Here is a 20,197-nt window from a genome sequence, read left to right as displayed (position 1 = left end):
GAGCCAGCTTGGCTGTTGAAAAGCTTTACATAGGGTGTTCCACAGGCCAGTTTTGGTAGGACTTCCCACAAATTTAGTATTACTTACAACATGGGTTTGTTGCTACTTGGTTAGTGCTGACAAGCTGTCCTGCTAAGCAACCATTTATCCGTATTGGAACAAATTTGAAACACTTTTACGGTTCTAAATCTTAGGGATGTGTTTTCTTTTTGTAGATTCACTGGTTTTCAATTTTCAATTCTTTTATGATGGTGATCTTTCTGGTTGGCCTAGTGTCTATGATATTAATGAGAACTTTGCGAAAAGATTATGCGAGATACAGCAAGGAGGAAGAAATGGATGATATGGTAAGATCTGCATTCACACTTCTAAAATCTTTTTTTAAGGGTTATTGTTTTCTCTGTATGTTCATTGTGTTAGCAGCTCTGGCTTTCTTCAGTTGGACAGGAAACTGCCTTAAGTGTGTCTTGAAAGTGTTACTAGTTTTCTTTGTAACATGGTCCTAAGTTGCAACCCAGAATTCTGTCTGTAGTCACTGCATTAATGTTCATATCTACACTTAGGTTGAACGAGGTCCGTTCTGAGTGTGTAACAGAAGCCTGTGTGTAGTCCTAAGCACTCCAGAGGATTTTAGGGACAAGGAGGGAATCTGATAGATTTTACTGCATGATATTCAGATAGTAATTTTTCTTGTCTTCCTAAGCATCTGAAAAGTAAACTTTTCTCCTATATTTGATGCACTCAGGAGAGAAGACATACTTGTATCTGAAGTTTCTTTAATAAATCAGACCTTTAATACATGCCTAGCATGTGTGTTTGCTGTTAATTGTCATGACTAGACTTAAAACTTTTTTGTTGTTGTTCCTAGGACAGAGATCTAGGTGATGAGTATGGGTGGAAGCAGGTCCATGGAGATGTTTTTAGACCATCCAGTCATCCGCTAATATTTTCATCGCTTATTGGTTCTGGCTGTCAAATTTTTGCTGTGTCTCTTATAGTCATTGTTGTTGCAATGATAGAAGATCTATACACAGAGTAAGTATAATTGCGCCATGCCTTATTCATGCAAATGCTTAAATGAATAAAATAATTGCAAAAATGAATGTTCGAACTGGCCTGGAAAAAGAAGTGTTTTTGAGTGTCTTTAGTGTTTATCTTCAGATCAGTTTTAGTGTTCATAAGGGCTCTTTTAAGTTGTAACGAACCTTTGTCCTACTCTTACCATGTGAGTTGGTCTCCCCTAATTTAAGGCTTGTAATGCTTGCTTTTCACATGATTTATTATGCAACTAGTTTGTTCTGCAGCGTCATGGGTAGATTATATGGGAAGTAAATGTTGAAAGGTACATATTTCATTCCCTTGTTTCATCTGGAGTGACAGTTACTGTATTTCTTACCTTATTTTCCCGGCTGTGTCTGGTAAAGACTGGTAGGAGCGTGCTGTGTTGTGAATGGTCCTATTTACTGCTGACAACGCATTAAGCCAATCTTATCCACAAGTCTTCTCAGGGATGGAGATTTAATTTCTTCAGTTCTTTTGAACAGGTGCTCTGCCTTTGTTGCCTGTAAAACCTCCAGCAATAGGTGGGCTGTGGTCCTGACTGGAAAGAATTCATTTGAAACAAATAAATACTACTTAAGTTTAAATTTAACACACCACTTAACAGTTCACCTAGTTCTCTTCCTTTACCTTTTATGTGTTTGAGATTTTTGATGTCCTGGATGGACTTAATCTGTTTCTGTAGTGATTGTATTTTGGGTACTGTGGGGAATCTTGATTTTTTTTTTTTTTTTTTTAAACAAGCGCTTTGTTTTAAGCGGTGACTAAAATTTCATATCTCTGTTCTATTTTCCCGTTACTATTGATTTTAACAAGTTGTAATACTTCTAATGTGCCACTAGAGAGAACTCCTGGTTTTGAGTTTAAATGCCTTTTAACGGTGTGTTTAACAAGCCACTCCATAGTACTAGTATCTTGGCATATTTTCATTTTTCGTGTGGTGCGTTTGCCCCCTTTTGCCCCATGGTTACACTTCTGGCTAGACTGATGTACGCATTTTTAATTGTACAGCATGTCAATCCTTTATGGGAAGGAATGAAACCATTCAGAATGTTGTGCACTGTAGAGAAGCTGTAAATTAGTAATGGCAATTGTAAAATGCATCAGAACAGTAATTTTTAAAAATATATGTACACTTAGTCTTTTATTGCAGTAGGCCTTTATATCACTTTCAAAGTTAATTTAATTCTGGGTGTGTAACGGAACAGTTGACCAAATCTGGTGCAGGCAGTTCTGCCGTTTAGGAAAATAATGATGTGAGTGAAAAAAGCTGTAAACCAGAATCACGAGAATGATTGCCTGTCAGTGTTCTTCAGCTCTGCTAAAACTCTTAGGGATCGTGCAGCTGGTATGGGCTAAAAGTCTCTCAGCAAAATGTGGTCGTGTCAGCTATTAATTTATTGATACTGGTTTGTGGATTAAGAAGCTTTTACATTAGAATGTTTGAATCACAAGGGAGTAAGCTCAAGAACAGGAAGTTTTGAGGTAATTTCAGAGGAACATCTGCCGGTCAATAATTTTAGAGGAACACCTGCTGGTCATTTTACAGGTAGCCTGGACTTACATGTGTTATTTCAGGCTGTGCCTGGTCTTCTGGGGGTCTGCACATGTTTCTAAATTGTCTTAAGTTAGGACAAATGTTAAAATTGGTTTTTGTCTAACCAGTAGCTTTCTAAAATGGAACCATTGCTGATTTTTTTTAAGAAGCAAATGTTAGCCTAACAGTCCTTTAGTGTGTGTGACCAGCAGGTATATTTGCTTAGTTCAATTCGTGCAGTCATGGAAGCCGGTTGTACTGAAGATTACTTCTTTGAGTAGGGCAGGCATCCAGTAATGGTTCATCAAAAGCTGAAATGCCAACATCTGGAATCTCTCAGAACAGCTAATTTGAAGAAAGTACAGCTAGCTGGCTGAAAACCTGCTGCTTTTTGCTGTTGAAGAGTAGCAGCAGGACATGGGAAACAGCTCTATTCATGGATATCAGTTTATCTTGCTATTCTTAGACATGATTTTTAAAAATGTATTTGGAGATGGCTTTTGTAATTTAAAATTATTAGCTTTGCCTGTAAAATTTCAGGAAAAAATTATGCCAAAATGAGTACTCCCAGCATTTAATGAGGTGATAATTTAAAAATTACTAAACTCTTCTGATTGGACTACTCCATGCTGATTTGTGGCTTCATTATACTATTTATAGCTTTTAAGTCAGGTTTTCTAATTTTCTGTAAATTTCTGTAATTAATGCTTTCGATCTTAAAAGTTAATTTCTGAGGGATGGCAGAAACATCATTTACAACCTTAGATTATTTTTGTTAATACTGGCCTTTATATTAAGTAAAGAGGACCTTTTTTCTGTAGTAGTTGAGTCTTACACAATGTATGTCACATAAATAATTTGGTTCTTTATACACAAGGTGCACACATCCAAATGTCACAGTGTTTTGATTGGAGGTGTGATTTTTGTACTCCAGTGAAAATAAATGCATGTTAGGAAAGAATGTAGTATGTCAGAACTCTTCCCCCTCACCCACCCCCCAAACCCCCCGACTGAATTAGACTTGGTCGAAGCTTTGGATATAAACAGTTCACATTCGTACGCAGATTTTACAATTTAAGCACTTTTAAATTTTTACATTATATAAAAATGTTAAATAACTTGTGCTGCTAAATGCACATATTTTACTGTAATATTTTGCTCTAATACTATTTTCTTCTCTCTTTCATTTACCAAAAAATCACTTCTTGTAGGAGAGGATCAATGCTTAGTACAGCTATATTTGTTTATGCTGCAACATCACCAGTGAATGGATATTTTGGAGGAAGCCTTTATGCTAGACAAGGAGGTAAATTGTTTTCATGTTTGAGCATTTTCATTATATTGTTACGTTAAGTGGAGAAATCATTATTTTCTGATTTGCACTAATATAGAAAGGTCCTCATGTAGTTAGTTAATTCAGATGGAATCCATTAAATTCTTAATAAACAGGAAAAAATTTGCATGTATTTAACTTTCATATTATTTCCTAGTTGGTATTGGCTGCATTTTCTCGGTAAAGATAGCTGAGGTCTTTAGTTAATTTTAAAGTTGTAAGAGCTAAAGAACTACTAACAGTTGTATCTTATGGATTGCTTGTTACACTCTTGTATATAATTGTTTGGCTCATGGCACTCAGAGAGTATCATAGTCTCTCCCTGTTCCGTAACGTGCTGTGAAACACCTTATGTCATTTTCTCCAGAGACTCCTGCATAGCCCTCCTCTGTAGGTACTGGGGGCGTTAGGTCTACTAACACAGAAAGGATGAGTATACAGTACTTACTAGACCATTAATTGTTGATGTGGAAAACTGTTTATAGCATCTTTTAAAGAAGGTTATTCTACTTTCTAGACTGTACTCTATGCTTAGCAAATTCAAAATGGGTATCAGTGGAGAGAAGTAGCCCAATAAAATTGATGTAACAGATTTGGACAGGCTGTCTTCAAGTGCTCCCCACGGTTCCTCTGAGTTATGACATCCTTGCAGTCCACTAGCTTCCTCCATTCCCTATGCTGCAATAAAAGATTAATCTATATCTATTATCTTCTCTTCTATAGTGCTTTAGGAAAAAAAAATCTGGTAAGTTAGCAAAAGAAAATCTGTCTTTTTAACACAACCTGCTTGTCAGTATTCAGTCTCAGAATGCACTCTGATCTATGGTGTTTGGAGGTTAGGTGTTTCTTTTCATGTGGCTTGTATATAAACCTAGCGATGTGTAGAAAAACAGATCTGGGTAAATTAGGGTTGCTGTTCTAAAATGTACTGTGCTATATAGTTGAGCGATTTGCATTTCTTTTTACAGATCAAATGTATCAAACCATGTGATGCTGATTGTGTTGGCTCGTAGTGAAAATACATACGATGTCTTGAAAAGCATATGCTAGTTTTCTGACTTTTTTTATTTGGTGCATATTACAGATGCATCTATGGTGTATTAAATTTAAATACAGACTATATTTAAGAGCATAGAAAGTAAAGGGAATACAGACAGTGACAATTCTTAAAGTATCGCCCAAGGGATTTTTTCTGGGCTGCTCAGGGAGCTCTGAATGTAGTAATAGCTGCTAACAAGTGTTGCGGTTCCCATTATGCCTGGGGTTTAGAAATCGCTTTCCTTCTATCTTTGCTGCTGCTGAAGATGCCCGAGTTCCATTTTGCTGTATGTTAAATGTGTGGAATTTTGCTTTATACCAGGGATAGCCAGTTCCTTAATGCATCCTGAATGTATGGAGTCAGCATAGTTGGGTCCAGGCGGCGTGGAGCAGGTGCTGCCTGAAGGCAGCTGCAGTGCTGTTGTCCCGGGAGCAGAGCTGAGCTCTCCCGTGTTCTCAGGGTGTGAGCAGGCTGTGTGCAGGGCCAGCTCTGCTCTCTCTGACTCTGCTAATCTGCAGCTTACATGCACACTTATGTTTCATACCCCAGTTTCTTTGGGCAGCTTAGTCAGCATATGCTGTTCTCCAGCTGGAATATTCTCATGCTGTATCCCTTCTCCTGTCTTTTTACCTGGCCTAATGAATTGATTAATGTGCTGCATCTTGTAAGTTGCCAGGATCACATGAAACTGTTAGTTGACTCTTGGCTCATGTATTGATGTAGTATGTTGTTACTTACTTCTTTCACCTTTTGTGGGGAGAAGTTGTCTAACACCTAGATTCTGGAGAGCTTGGCAATAGCTTTTTAAACAAAAGACATTGTACCTCACCAGTTCCATTGAAATGTTTCTTCTTACAGGAAGGCGATGGATAAAGCAGATGTTCATTGGAGCCTTCCTTATTCCAGCAATGGTGTGTGGAACTGCCTTCTTCATTAACTTCATAGCCATCTATTATCATGCTTCAAGAGCTATACCGTTTGGAACCATGGTGAGTCGTTTTACTGGAGAACTTAAACACCACTGTAGGCACAGGAAACTGCGTTTTAGTCTAAATACACTTGTGAATCATAGTGTTAGCTTCCTAGTTAGATATGTATTCTGGGAGGGGTCTAAGGTGCTTCAAGTATAACTCATTTTAAGCAACAGCTGGTGGATGCCAACAAAGGTCTTCTCTCTGCTTGAAATGACACTTCTGCTTTGTGTTTAAGCTTACTGTTAAAATGACATGAGAAGTTAGCAACTTGAATCTTCTGGATGGCCAATGCAAACTGGTTATAAGCTAAAATGCAATATAAAGAGATCCCAAATGAAAACTACTTCCTAATCATTGCAGTGAAGCAGAAAAAATGGAAATAAAAGATCAAGCAACAATATGAGATGAGACATCCTGAGGAGGTCTGGCTTTATGAAAATGAATCACTGTTTTTGCTTTGTGAACTGGTATTTAGTATCTAGTTATAGTCTTGTGTCTGGGTATTAACTGTGTCACTTGAGAAACAATGCTGGTTGGATTACTTTCTCATTTAATCATGATGACTTTTCTTGTTTCTTGTGGCTTTTGTCAGCATTTTGTTTGTTGTTTGTTGGCCCTTTCAAGCAACCTCAAATAACCCTGTGAATACAATGTAAGAAATAATCACTTGGCATTTTGGCAGAATTTCTGTTTAAGCTTGCAAGGGGAATTACTTGAGGGCAATTTTTTTTAAAATATGCACCATAAAATTGCTTTTCCTAATTTCGTGCCGTAGCACTGTTAACTTAAAAAAACATCTTAATACCGGAAGGCTTGTTTTCTTTCAATATCTGTAGCAAATCCTGGGATTTACCATTTTATAGCTTCCTTCTTTGCGTATCAGTTTTTGTTAAATGTTAAATTGTTCAGTCTATTCAGACATGTTTGAGTAGCCTTGGATTTATTCTTAGTCTAAATCTACCAAGAAATGAAGCTTAGTATCACAAGTTCTGCCTTATATATTGTATTGTTTGGGATATAATCAAATTCAGTATGTGACTGAAGATACTTCTTAAGAACACATTTTTACTGAATCAATGTGATAGAAATCATAAATGGTAATAAAAAGAGAGACAGTTTTCAGTTTCAGGCAAAGGCTTTTAGTAGTTTCTGACTGATGGAGGAGTCATTACTTTCAATGTATGTTGCTAGTTCTCATCACCTCCTTATCAGCAGCGTTTTCAATGCATGCACAAATACCAACTTTTTACATTAAATTCGTTGTTATAAAACTGCTAAATATGATATCAAGCTGAATGTGTTTGCTTAATTTTTCTGGTTTTCTTCTTCAAGACATTAGACTGAAATTCTGCGTATGGATATGTTTGTATTAGTCAGTCAGTGCCCCAAAGGAATATTGTATTGCTTTTTCTTCCCTAAGCTAGCAGCCCTATACAATACTGTCATAAAAATTTACAACGTTGATCTTTGATATGTGCAAAGAGGCTCTGTTTTACTGCTGAGCAAGCATTTATGATATCACATTTCTCGCTTGTATTCCCCTTTGGAGGTCAGGAATGCTGAAGGAAGGGAATTCCACCTGTGCTGAAGTTTGTCTTGTAAATCTGCTCAACTTGTATTTGAAGATCGTGGAAACATGTACATTTAAAAGCAAATGGGAATATAAATCTTCAGGGTTCGCTTAATCAGGATGTTAGCACTCTTTATACACAGTGATTTTAATGATCTCAAGGTTTTATGAAAGTGTTTGAATCATTATGACTGTGGCAATAAAACTTCAGTGGAGTTAGCAGATTTTTAGTAGGAGCAGGTTATGAATTGGAAACTTCATCAGAATAAGCAACGCTCCAATGACTTCAGATCAACTAATGAAGCTGGTTTGTAGAGGAAATGAAAATTGTTTGAAATTACCATGTTATGCTTCAGGTTAGACTTCCCAGAAGTCCCTGGGAAGCCCTTCTGGCTTTATGGGTAAGATACCTTTGTGTTTTTCCACCTTGGTTTTCAGTGTAGAGAAGCTTCCAGAATTCTCTAGTGCAAACTTGCTGCTGCTGCTTTATTGGGGAAATAAAACCTCTACCATCTAAATGTACTAGAACAGATATTACTTCCTTTACCCTGGCATGCCTTGAAACCACCCTCCTTGATTTAAATCACTGGCAAGAATTACCACCTCTTCTTGACTACTCTAAATAAAGAAAAAGCAGATTCCGAGTCACCGAAAAGAAGTCTCTCAGCTAAAAGGTCGCTCAGAGACGATGCTTGAATGTGACATCCTGTGCTTTGCCCGTTTGGCATTGCTGCTTCCCAGGGTCCCGCTAGGTAGTCTCCTCTTTGTGATGTAATTCCTTCCTCCAGGCAGGTTTTTCTATGGAATGTAGGCAAGGGCAGCTGATAGTGTCAGAGCTAAGACATCTGAGCTAACGCACAGTTGGTGCCTCTTTCATCTACCTGGGTGTCTGCTTTTCTGCACTTTGTCTTGAAATGCTCAAATGGATTGGTCTCCTCAGGACCTTCATACAACTCACTGTCACTTCAAAGCTTCGTTCCCCTTGTATAACTCATTCACGGTGTCTGGGATCTCCTCGAAGATGTGGCAGGGACTGGGAAGATCCAAAGCTTGTTTCTGAAACCAGCCTTCACTCTTGGGACTGAGTCTTTGGCCCTTTGGGTATACATGCAAGCCACCTCACCGACACTGTGACAAACCTTCTGTAGTGAAGTACACCGTGAGGCTGAACAAAGGCTTATGCTTTCCCCTGGGATATCTTTCAGCTGCCCTTCCCATCAAAATGCAACAAAGTATGTGACAGATTTTATTCAAATGTGAGAGCTTTTTAAAACTTAATGGTTTAAAGCTTTCAACTCCCCAAGCATCTTAAGGAGATACAGAAGTCTGGGGTGTTTTTTTCTCATCTCTTTACTTTTATAGAAATGCAGTGGGTACTATTAAATTCTTTGTTCTTTTGGAGCCCATATTTGATCTTTTTGGGTAATTTGTTTATTATATCCTGTTACTGGTGAACATAGAGGAGTTCTGAAGGTGTTGTACACCTTGGCTTACATTCTGTTGATGTTTGTTTGTCTTTTCAGCATATTTATCAATCATCTTAGTATTTTGTTGTGTTAGAATTATGTGCAGAAAATGGAGCATGGAGCAATCAATAAGAATTTTAAATAATGGCAAGTGACCTATCCATACATGTTTGAGGAGCATGGTGATAGTTCTGTGCAGAAATAATTTACTAAGTAATGCAGAATTTCTATGGGATACAGCAGGATCTAATTTCAAGGGACCATCTTAATTCTGGCATTTCATAAGTTGTGACTGCTTGCATTATTCTGTGTCACAATATATAATTTAAAGTTTTCCATTAAGGCTGCTATGACTGATGTAACATTCTGACTGCAGAATCCATGCAGCTACTATTAAACTGTTTAAGATGTACCATTTTTTTTTTGTTTTGAGCACTAGGTTCCTGTACGGCTAACGTTTCCATTATGCATTTTTAATGATTTAATTAAATAAGGTTGCACACACTGAATTTCTCTTGGGATTGTGACCCTAGTGTTTGCATATTTTATACCTTGTTTAAACTAGAAAAAAGTGTTTCCTCCAACAGATAGCTTAATCCAGGCTGCAGCCATCCCTGACAGTTTTAATTTGATATGAGTATTGGCTGCCACTGAAGGAGGAGGATCTGGTAGTGCCAAAGGTTTTCATGCCTTGAACTAGAAAAGGAAATACACCTGGCTAAAAATAAAAAAAATATCTAGTTAAATATATATTCAGCTGTGTGCTTTCTTAGATTGCTTGGAAGTGACTGTGGAACCCTTGGTCAAAACCCTCATTTTTGCTGAAAATAGCCTAAATTTTCAGCAGTTCACTTGATTACCCAAAGCAGTACCCTAGATTAACTACTTAGTTGCAATCAATTGAATAACACTTTATTTTGAAGCCTTCTATTCTTTTCTTGTTCTATATAATGTTTGGCCTGATGATGTGCAGGAAAGTGTCACTGTACAGATTCGGTAACCTCTCTGCGGGGGGGAGAGCCTCATGACTGAGTGTGCCGTTTTGGTAGCTGACAGGAAAGATCAAGCTGCTGCTTTGACAGTTAATTTTTATTGCTTTTCTCCCTTGTGCATTAAGCAGTCAAGGCACCATAGCCTGCCAGTAGCTGTTCAATATTAGATATGCTCATAAAATTTTTAATTATCACCTTTGAATGAAGTTTAATGTACAGTTGTCAGAAAATATGAAACACATGGCACTAGAACATAAATTATATCCCTCTTGACAATGTTTCCTTTCAAATAAGGAAAACTGAATTCTACACGTTCAATCAAGGGCAGTGGAATATTTTTTTCCCATCAAAACAAACCAGAAAGGGGTTGGAAAGAGTGCAGGCTTGGTGAGGTTGACAGTCTCTTCTGCGGCAACTAAACCCCACAAACTAAATCAGATGCTCATGTATAAATAAGATATTTTGTATAACAAAAATGCAACAGTCAAAATGAAATAGGTATGATTTAATGTACTGGCTTGGTAGCAAAACTTGTAATTTGTTGTCAGTAATACGGATGATGGAGAATGTGTGCTTGTTTGCTTGATTGAAAACTGGGTTTATAGGTGTAGTAGATCTGCCTGTTTGTATAATTTGTGTTTTCTGAAGTGGTGGCTAAAACTGTTTTCTGAATTTCTCTTGGTTGATGCTACAGTAATACTTACAAGGCTCACCAAGACCTAACTTTATCTCAGCCTGTCACGCAACAGCTGTTACAAGGGCTTGGGATTTGCAGTACATTACCAGTAACCTCTGTAGGGCGGTGCTTCTGCAGGAGGGCAGAGCACATACCTGTGTTGATCCTGCCTTTGTTACCTCTTGGCATTTGTGATGGTGAAATGGAGGCCAGTAGGTGCCTAAGCTGCTTTCACCATTATGATCTCATTCTCTGAAACATTTGAGGCAGAAAACTCGTAACTTCATCCCTTTTTCAGTTAAGACACTTGTGTACCCCAGTGCCCTGTGTTTGCTTCATTTTGGGTTTAAACTCTAGGTTTAGATCATCACTGCCCTTGCCATCAGCGGCGCCAGGCACTACCTGTTCAGCTTGGGAGGGAGGCAGTGTCTTCACCTCACCTCAGAACTGAAATTTAAGAACATGCCTGAAGAGGCAGAAGCTGGAAAAGCTGACTAATCTTTAGTCATCTCTCACAGCCAGAGTAGGCTATTACTGTCAAGAATGAAGAAAGCTATTTGCAGCAAACATCAGTCCGAGCAGGCAGACTACCTTGGAGTCAGCCAGCAAGTGAAAGCAAGACAGAAGATGCTGCTGAGGTCAGCACAGTGTGTGCTGGTTCTAACCAGTACCAGTTGTGTTGGTCACCCTACTAATAAGACCATCAGGTTGGCGTCACCAGGGTGAGGTTATCTCAGAAGGCAGAACAGAACAGTTTTACCAGCTTGGGCAGCTTATCAGATCCAGGTGGAAGTGGGAGGCGTTCCTGAGCCTGCACTATGGTCCATCCTTGCTTGCTTAGTTGGGCCTCCTTTGCACTGCAGAATCATCTCAGGTAACTTTTAGACTCCTGAATAGCTCCAGGAAAAAACAAAAAAAAATGTACTTCAATACAGCTGTCCTCAGCATAGCATTAAGACAGTTTGTTTAACAAAATGTTGACTTCACCTAACGCTGCTTACTAGATCTCACTGAAGAAGCTAGCTGTTCTGTCTGAGATCAGTTCAGTTTTCAGCCAGGTGGTTAATAGAATGGAAGATGTTGCACCATTATCAGTCATGCTTTGACTGATCTGGTAATGAAACCACTCAGATTTTCTGACAGATGCTGATTACAAGTGTACTGCGGACAGGTTGGCAGTGCTTACTGATGCCATTATTCAAGGAACCTTGGTCTGTCTCAGATTGTTATATGCAGATAAAACTTCTCGATTTCAAAGCTGCTGCTGAGTCAGTCTCCTGGACAACATAACAGCCAAGCCCTGCTGGAACAAGCTGGGCCTTTTCCTTGCCCACCTGATTTGAAGTCATTCAGCTGTTGGTTGGTGTCACTAGAACTGAAATGCTACTGACTGCCTTTTTTCATCTAGGAGTTTGCCAGCTAGTTAGTAATTAGGCCTGAATGGCTTTTTCTTGGTTCCTTGCCCAAGGTTGTATGATTTCCCTGTGGATTCCCTATGGTAGATGTGTTTTGTAAGATGGACAATTAGACACTACTGAGCTTTGTTCCAGGTGAGCTTGGAACCCCAGGCTGTTCCTGGACAGTGTCTGCAGTAAAGCAGTGCATTCTCTTCCTACTATTATCCCCAGTTAGGGTTTGTTTCCAAGCTCAAGAAATGAAGCTACGTCTTGATAACTGTACCATAAAAGACAGTGTGGCTGGATGAGCAGCACAGATGCCCTGTCACACTGCCAGTGCGAGCATTCTGCCTCAGCCAGGTTTGAAACCCATCTGCCGGAGCACCACAAGGCATGGTGGACAGGGGCCACCCAGCAGACTGGGAGGTCCTTGCCAGGCAAAAGGCAGAGCAAGCTCTTCTTGCAAATGGCAATGGTTTCAGTATGGTCAGCTTGGAAATTCTTTGCATCCTGTCCAGGCCTTCATTCTTGAACATCTCAAGATGTTCCTGTACCTCAAACAAGCTGGGGCTTTTTGGTCAGGATCTTAGTAAAAGTAGCACTCAAGATTATGTTCTTTGATGCTTCTGATGCTTTTTGACATTTTTCTCTGAAAATTCTCATCTGCTCATTCTTTCAGACTGAGCAGTTTTCAAGGGCAGAACCTGCATCCATTAAGTGAGTTAGCTGTATCATTCTCCTATACTTTATTCTTAGGCAACCTCAGTGTCCTACCTAAGATGCTATGCTTGCTTACCTGTGTTTTTTTTTAAGTAATGGAAGAAGACAAATGGGAGATAGTAAATATGTAAGGTGTAAAATCTGCTTTATTATTGGCAAGTGTAAATGCTACTTAGCTTTTCCTTATTTACCACTGAATCTTTATAATTTAGTGGCTCATGATGTAATTCTTTAATAACATCTCCTCAAAGATACACAGAGCAGTCTGGACAGTGCTTCTGGACCGCCTGTTTGGTGCGCCCCTTCTGTGAAGCATGAAGGCTTGCTCCATGTAGCCCCAGGCGTTTTACCTCTGGCCAAACGGACCCCCATTCCATGTACATCTGGCCTAGGCTAGTGCTGGTATACAAGTCGGTAACGGAGGGATAACCCACTGCCTTTTGTCAATGTTGCCTGGAACTGATGTAATTAACTTAATGCTAAGTCTGCGTTGAGCTTACGTAGTGCAGTTCCTCATCTCACGAAGCCTAGCAGTTCTGGCTTTTCAGCTGCCTTGCAGTAGATTTCTGTAGATACAGCATATGTGAACAGCCTTTATTTATCCTGAGTAACTGCTTCTTAAATGTCGAATATAGCTTCCTTGCTCAGGAGGCACCAGGGTGTACACAGAGTCTCAGGCAACAGTATTTTCATTTGTTTGCATAGAGAAGGTCACAGGGTCAGTATTCAGAACTGTGGTTATTGCATTACAGGCAACTGTTCTGTCTTTAATTATCAATATCAAAAAGTTAAACCATGTAATGCTAATTAATTTGGTGCTAAAGAGTTCCAAGTAGAGAATGTCTTGCTAAACACTTCAAATGTTCCTGTTTTGGAAGATAAAAATATGTTGCCTTCAAGGAACAGCAAAATTTAGAGCTACATACATATACTGGAAAAAAAAGATGATTCAAGGTAAAGTTTTAGGGAGGCTGTTCCATTGGAAAGAGCTGGAACATTGACTTGACTTTGCTGCATTATGCATAAACCTAATCTCTGTATGTAAGTAGGGCCCTTGTGCTTCTGAACTGTGTACCTGTGCCTACCAGTCATCAGTTGTGTCTTTGGCAGTCTGTATTCTTAATTACCTGGTCGGTGGAAAGTGGAGAAAATTGAACCCAAAATTTTGATCGGTAGCATTCTGGCTGTTCTGGCTTTGCAATTCTTGTTTGGGTTTCTTTTTTGGATTAGATTAAAAATTTTGCACCCAGCAGTTGTAATTTTGTGTAGAACTACAGCTAGGCGTTCACTTCTAGGAACAGCATACTCTGTAAAAGTTTAAGAGAAGCTGATGAAATTTTCCGTGGTGAAGTACCATGAATATTTCAATTTCTTTCCTATGCAATGTACTGAGTATAATAATTAGATGAAAACAGTAAAAAGAAATCTGTAGTGGTTCTTGTCTCTCAACTGACGCAAGAAATATAAGTCATAATCTTTATTAGGAAGTTTCTCGGGAAATACATACTTCCATTTGATAAAATAGATGTATGTTAACTAATGCTTAATAACTAGGATTATGATTCTACAGCAATACCTACTAAGGACTGATACATACTGAGTGGGTTGTTATCTTCTTTTGTCATCCTATACCTGTTTGGTTTTTTTAATTACTATTTTATCTTTTGCTTACAGGTGGCAGTGTGCTGTATCTGTTTCTTTGTCATTCTTCCATTGAACCTTGTTGGTACGATTCTTGGCCGAAATCTGTCAGGGCAGCCTAATTTTCCATGTCGTGTCAATGCAGTGCCTCGTCCCATACCAGAGAAAAAATGGTAAAGACAAGCATGAATGTTAACTAGAATGTTAACTTCAGTACATTTAAAATGACTTTTCAGGTGTGATCATTAAAGGTTTTTCTGGAATAACTTTATTTAAATGGAATTGTGCCTAGAAGAACAGCTGTACTGACATTTCATTAATGTAATTTTTGTGATGAATTAAAATACCATGGTTAATAGTTGTAGCAGATTTTACTCCTGTATCACTGATTCACATTTCGCCTGAAATGTTCTTTAGTCTCTTATGTAAAAGGGATGGTCCCAACACAGTTCTTGTATAGGAATCTGGAAACAAAACAATTCCTCTTTAGTTAATGCCTCTTACAGATTTAGGATTGAATGTGCCTTGGAGGCAGAACTACTCTGGTTAATGGTCTCCCTGTACAAGCTGAGATGTATTTGCAGGGTGATGGTGGAGAGAAGCTTGCAGTGTTGTTCCCAATTCTGCGCTTTTGTTCATGGCGCAGAGCCTAAAATATTCCAGGTATATGGTTTGAATTGCGAATGAGCATTTATTATTTTTGAAGTGAATGTAGAAGGGTGCCTAGCTTAGACTTAGGTTTTTGGAAAATCATGAATGCAGTCACTTTTTCCTATTAATTTAATTCTGAGATGGAAGCAGCAAGCTATGGAAATGAAAATATTCTCAGAGGATTTTTTTTTTAATAGATTTTTCTTGCTTTCCCTGTTCAGAGGAATGGAACTAAGTGAACGGGGCACTGAATCGTGTACACCCGTGATATCCAGGAAGTGCTGCACACTTACTATCTTGTTAGTGGTGGGTTGTGCAATTCAGATGCTAGGATTTGATTTATATTGTGACCTGTATCTTGGGAATCTGATGGATTTTTCTGGATCAGCATGACAGCTAGAAAGAAATAAGATACTTCGCTTGAAGGTGATGAAATTGCACGCTGTCAACTTAGACAAGTCTGCCTATAAATAATAAAAGAAGCTGCAAATTAAATCACTGGTTACTAGCTAGATTCGGCATCATTGCAAGTACTACACAGAGGTCACCTTTAGTAAGTGACAGAATCATCTACAGGTAGCTGGCCGAGATTCCATTTTTGGCCATACGCTGATGACTCAGTATAGCATTAAAAATAAATACTGGTTCTTAATTATATAACCGTTACCCTGCAAAACTTTCTTTGCACTCTTTGCTGTGTTTGTAGCCACCAGCAGCACTGAGTTTTCACTGCCTGCATTCGAGGCTAGTGGATGTTACGGGCTCGATTGCCTGGGCCCTTTTTGGGCAAGAGAGCTTCTTTCTGTAGCCTGTAAGGCTGGTTAGATGCCTGCCCTTATGCCTGCAGGTGATAGGCATGACCCTTACGGTTTGTTTCAGCTTTCCCCAAGAATAACTGCTCCTTGTGTCCGTACACATGATGTCTTTGGGGGAATCTTCTTTGGGATATGCTGGTATGAGACAGAAGTGCTCTTGTTGGCATGCCTTTTAAATAATTCTCTGTGCTATGTTAATTATCTGAGTATGTGTCTTCACATGCTTATAAATGAAAGATTAACATTGTCCCTAAACTAATCTCAATATCTTCCAGGTTCATGGAACCAGCTGTTATTGTTTGCCTAGGTGGAATCCTCCCTTTTGGATCCATTTTTATTGAAATGTGAGTATGTCAGCTGTTTGCCAGTTTGATTAAAAATTATAGTAGTTTAAGTTCAATTACAGTATCACCTGCATATCTTGCTTACTTTCTTCAGGTATTTCATTTTTACTTCATTCTGGGCTTACAAGATCTACTATGTTTATGGCTTTATGATGCTCGTTCTGGTTATCCTCTGCATTGTGACAGTTTGTGTGACTATCGTTTGTACTTATTTCCTGCTAAATGCAGAGGATTACAGGTGGTAAGTATTGCATTATTTGCATAGTTAACCAGATTGTGAGAGTTTCATAGAAAAGTAATGTTTCTTCAGTCTAGATGGGTCTTTTCAAAGTGTCCATGTCCAGATTTTAGCTGTAGGGAATGAAAACATTTACTGGATCTTTTTTGTACAGGAGCTTTCTGTGTGTGTGTGCATCTGTGTATGTATAGAGAAAAGTATGTCAAGGCATGCAGGAGTATGAAGAAGGATCATCACTTGGTATCAGTGGTAGCTGTTGCCGTAGAAACTTCTGTCAGTTTTATAGCAGACAACATGTAGATTTTGTTAAATAAGTCTGTAGAACCAGTACTTATTTGTACACATTCAGGGTCAGGTTTCAGCATATTCTGCATCTTGGGAAGCCTTTTGGTTAGATACGTGATGGATGTGTGTGCTTACTTTCAGGCAATGGACAAGCTTTCTTTCTGCGGCATCAACTGCGATTTATGTTTACATGTACTCCTTTTACTACTACTTTTTCAAGACAAAGTAAGTGGTAATTTGGTGGTAGTTTTCCTGTTTGAATATCAGATTACTGTATTGCCAAACAAGTTTATTGATAAAAACTGGGGAAAATACCTAACATAAATGCCTGTCTGTCTTTTTCAGGATGTATGGCTTGTTTCAAACATCATTTTACTTTGGTTATATGGCAGTATTTAGCACAGCTTTGGGAATAATGTGTGGTAAGTTTCAAATGTATTGACAGTGTTCTATCAGCATTTTTCAGACTGTCAGGTTTCTGATTTTAGTTCTGTGGTTTTGGTGGTGGAGTGTGTATGCCTGCAAGATCTGGTCACAAAAGTTTTCAATCTTTAAAAAGAATCTCAGAGTTCTCTGTGTATACTTGGTTCCTACCTAATACAGGAGATTTCTCTTCTGATGGGAAGATAATTCAGGTGCTTTGTAGAGATTTTCCACCCTCAGTGCAAGCTTGAAAGATTCATTGTTGGGCAAGAAAATCTGTAAAAGAAATTCTAAATTAAGTTGAGTCCACACTATTGTTTTGGAATTTTTACTGTTGCCCCAAGACAAGGAGCTAGGTACACCCATGGAGGCGTCAGTGGTATCACAATACTGATGACACTACCGTCTGTATCTTGTGGCATGTATGTATGAGGGTGACCAGAACAGAAAGGGCTGAAATGTCAGGGTAAAATTTGAGAAATAAGTATTGGAATATTCACAGGTGAGGAGAGCACAGGATGCTCCTGTGTGCGGCTGGATTTCATTGCTTTTTAAGATAGTGTTTTGACAGATGTTTAGAGAAAACGCCAGGGGTTTGGCATGGAGGTCGTCTGATAAAGTCAAATACAGTTGTTGATCTGTTAGCTTTATTTTTGTCCCTTGCTTAATGACTTTCTGAAAGTGCTACTTGGTTATTTTGCACTTTTCTATGGTGGTGTTTCCTTTTTAGTGTGAGATTCTTATTTAATACTTTCTTTCTTAACAGTGAATCAATAGTCCTATAGACTCCAGTGGAAGGAGTTCTTTGAGCTAGGTATTTGAGACACACGATGTCTTACAGGAACTTACCTTCTGTAAAGTATACATTTCCTGATATCCCAAGAGGGAGGGTTATTTCACAATGCTTTATAAAAAGGGGAGGGAAATAATCTCTTAACTGCTGAGTACCTGTCCCCTTTCGCTCTCATGCAATCTGATCTTGCTTCATCAGGTTCTTGGCATGGTACAAGACTTTCCTGCTGTTCTGGCAGTCTTGCAGCCATTTTTTTTCTTTAATAGGCTTATACTTTTCAGCTCTAATCTTTTTAAAGTGTTCAGGCTGGTATTGATTAAAATATCTGTGATGCAGAAGCCAAACTTGCCCACCAGTTTCTGTAATTAAAATGTTTTTTAAAACATGGAAAAGAAAGATTGTCAAATGCTTTCTTGTAATGGTAATTCCATCTACTTGATGGAATACTAGAGTAAAATTTGAACTTACTCAAAATCAGAAAATACATTAAACTTTATTTCCACAGCTCTATTGAGATTTCTTTTTGTCTTTTTAAGTGTGTTAGAAGAGAAGCTGTGAGATTCCTTTTTACTGCAAACTCCCATATTATTTTTTTTGGGGGGTGGGGGCGGGGGGAAGATCCTCTGTCAAAAAGCATTTGTGTAGGGAGCTTGCTGCCATTGAGGTCTAACAGAGACATTTGTGTTAATTGTGCTACTGACTGTACATCTCCTGTGAAAAGTGTGTAGAGGTGCTGTGGAGGCTTGTGTGTATGAACGTGTTCAGTATCACACAGCTGGATATGAGACACACTAGTTAGGGTCCAAAGCAGTCGCAGGGAAACTCTCTGGAGGCTTATATCGTCCAGCTCTGGTTTTAGTGCCCCTGACAACGCCTAGTTGAACTCAGATCCTACATGTAGTGGGATGCTTTGATCCACAAAGTCTGCTGCCCTCTGCAGAGCATCTCAGTTTTGGGACTGGACCGTAGGGAGCCCATGAGAACTTCCAAACCTTTTGAGCTCTTCGTGTTTTCTTCTCGGTGACAGAAAAGATTAAAATGTACTTCCCAGCTCAGTGGATGGTTTAGGAGCTAGGTAGTGCAGAAGGACCTCCTGCAATACCACACTTCAGCATCCAGATAAAGACTGTTAAGTATGATTGAAGGGCTTCTTAAAAAAACCTCTGTGCTTATGACATCACAACTGTAGTAAGTGTTTATTGGCTTGAAGTAATAGGAATTAATCTTCTGTTTTATGATTGCTCTTTCTCACTATTCAAATTTTTCTCTGTTTAAAAGCTTGTTGTCCTGCTGAAATGTGCTTGCAGTCTATAAACCTATATAGGCCATGACCAAGTTATGAATATCATCTGAGACGGTGTTTAATAAATAAATAACATTATTCCCTTTAGTATGGACTTTTCTATTCAAATGAGCCAAGTATCCTGCGTTTGTTTCAGGAGGACATCCTTTAGTTGTGATTGTTAGGGTTTTCCCTCTCCCTGCCCCATGTTTTATTCGGTGCCTGTGAAGTAACCATGAGGCTTAACCCCTGCCTTCGGTATTGGCCATTAGTGGCTTTCATGGATAGGGCTCCAGTGATTCAGAGTAGGTTATGATTTGTTTGTGGAGTTGAGAGCTTCTGGTCTCATGCAACTGCTGCTCTCCACTCCTCCCCCTCGCCTCCATCTCATGCAGACGTTCTCTAGATCCCAAATGAAGCACAACTAATGCTTTGTTCTCCCAAATCTCTGCGATATCTGGAACCACATCACAAGAGAAACCCTCAGAGAACAAGTTCTGGAATGCATCTGGGTTTAGCAACTGAAGTGGGCATTGGATCTGTTGGCAGTGCCTGCTTCAACAGGCAGAAAACAGGTGCCTAGTGCCATTACTTTGTCCATTTGCCACATAAGGCAGAAGATGAGATTCTTGACAGGCTACAGAAGAATCTGCATGTGCTCCTGTACAGCTCCAAGCTCACATCGCCTGTGCGCAGCCTGTGCTCGGGTCTGTCCGTATGTGGTACTGGCCACGCCTTGAACTGCCAAGGCCCCCTGCTGTGCCCTCAGCACGCTTTGTGTTTGCAAGCAGCAACCTGATCTTGCGTGTGCTCAGTTTGTTTTAATTGAGCTCTACTCTGTCCAGGTTGGTAACGCAAATCCCTCATTTACTGGCCAGTGGAATGGTTGTCATGATGTTTGTAGAACTTGAAATGCTCTGCAGCACAGAGGCTGACTCCACAGGCTCTTTACCACTCCGGTA

At 39.2% G+C, this 20,197-nt stretch overlaps 1 protein-coding gene across 1 annotated transcript in view; it reads left to right on the top strand.

Moving 5' to 3' along the window:
• Nucleotides 1-20,197, top strand: part of TM9SF3 (transmembrane 9 superfamily member 3) — a 50,932-nt gene that overhangs the window by 26,286 nt on the left and 4,449 nt on the right. The window contains exons 6-14 of the mRNA XM_080400803.1: nucleotides 216-347; nucleotides 869-1,035; nucleotides 3,808-3,902; nucleotides 5,827-5,957; nucleotides 14,438-14,577; nucleotides 16,146-16,214; nucleotides 16,309-16,455; nucleotides 16,879-16,962; nucleotides 17,083-17,159. Coding sequence (XP_080256929.1) covers nucleotides 216-347; nucleotides 869-1,035; nucleotides 3,808-3,902; nucleotides 5,827-5,957; nucleotides 14,438-14,577; nucleotides 16,146-16,214; nucleotides 16,309-16,455; nucleotides 16,879-16,962; nucleotides 17,083-17,159 — 1,042 coding nt within the window. The remainder of the gene's footprint in view (nucleotides 1-215; nucleotides 348-868; nucleotides 1,036-3,807; nucleotides 3,903-5,826; nucleotides 5,958-14,437; nucleotides 14,578-16,145; nucleotides 16,215-16,308; nucleotides 16,456-16,878; nucleotides 16,963-17,082; nucleotides 17,160-20,197) is intronic.

The sequence above is a fragment of the Falco punctatus genome, assembly GCF_963210335.1.
Source record: "Falco punctatus genome assembly, chromosome: 9".
In the NCBI taxonomy this organism is placed as follows: Eukaryota; Metazoa; Chordata; class Aves; order Falconiformes; family Falconidae; genus Falco; species Falco punctatus.
Note: the sequence above shows the minus strand (reverse complement) of the source record. Positions and strands in the feature narration are given on the sequence as shown.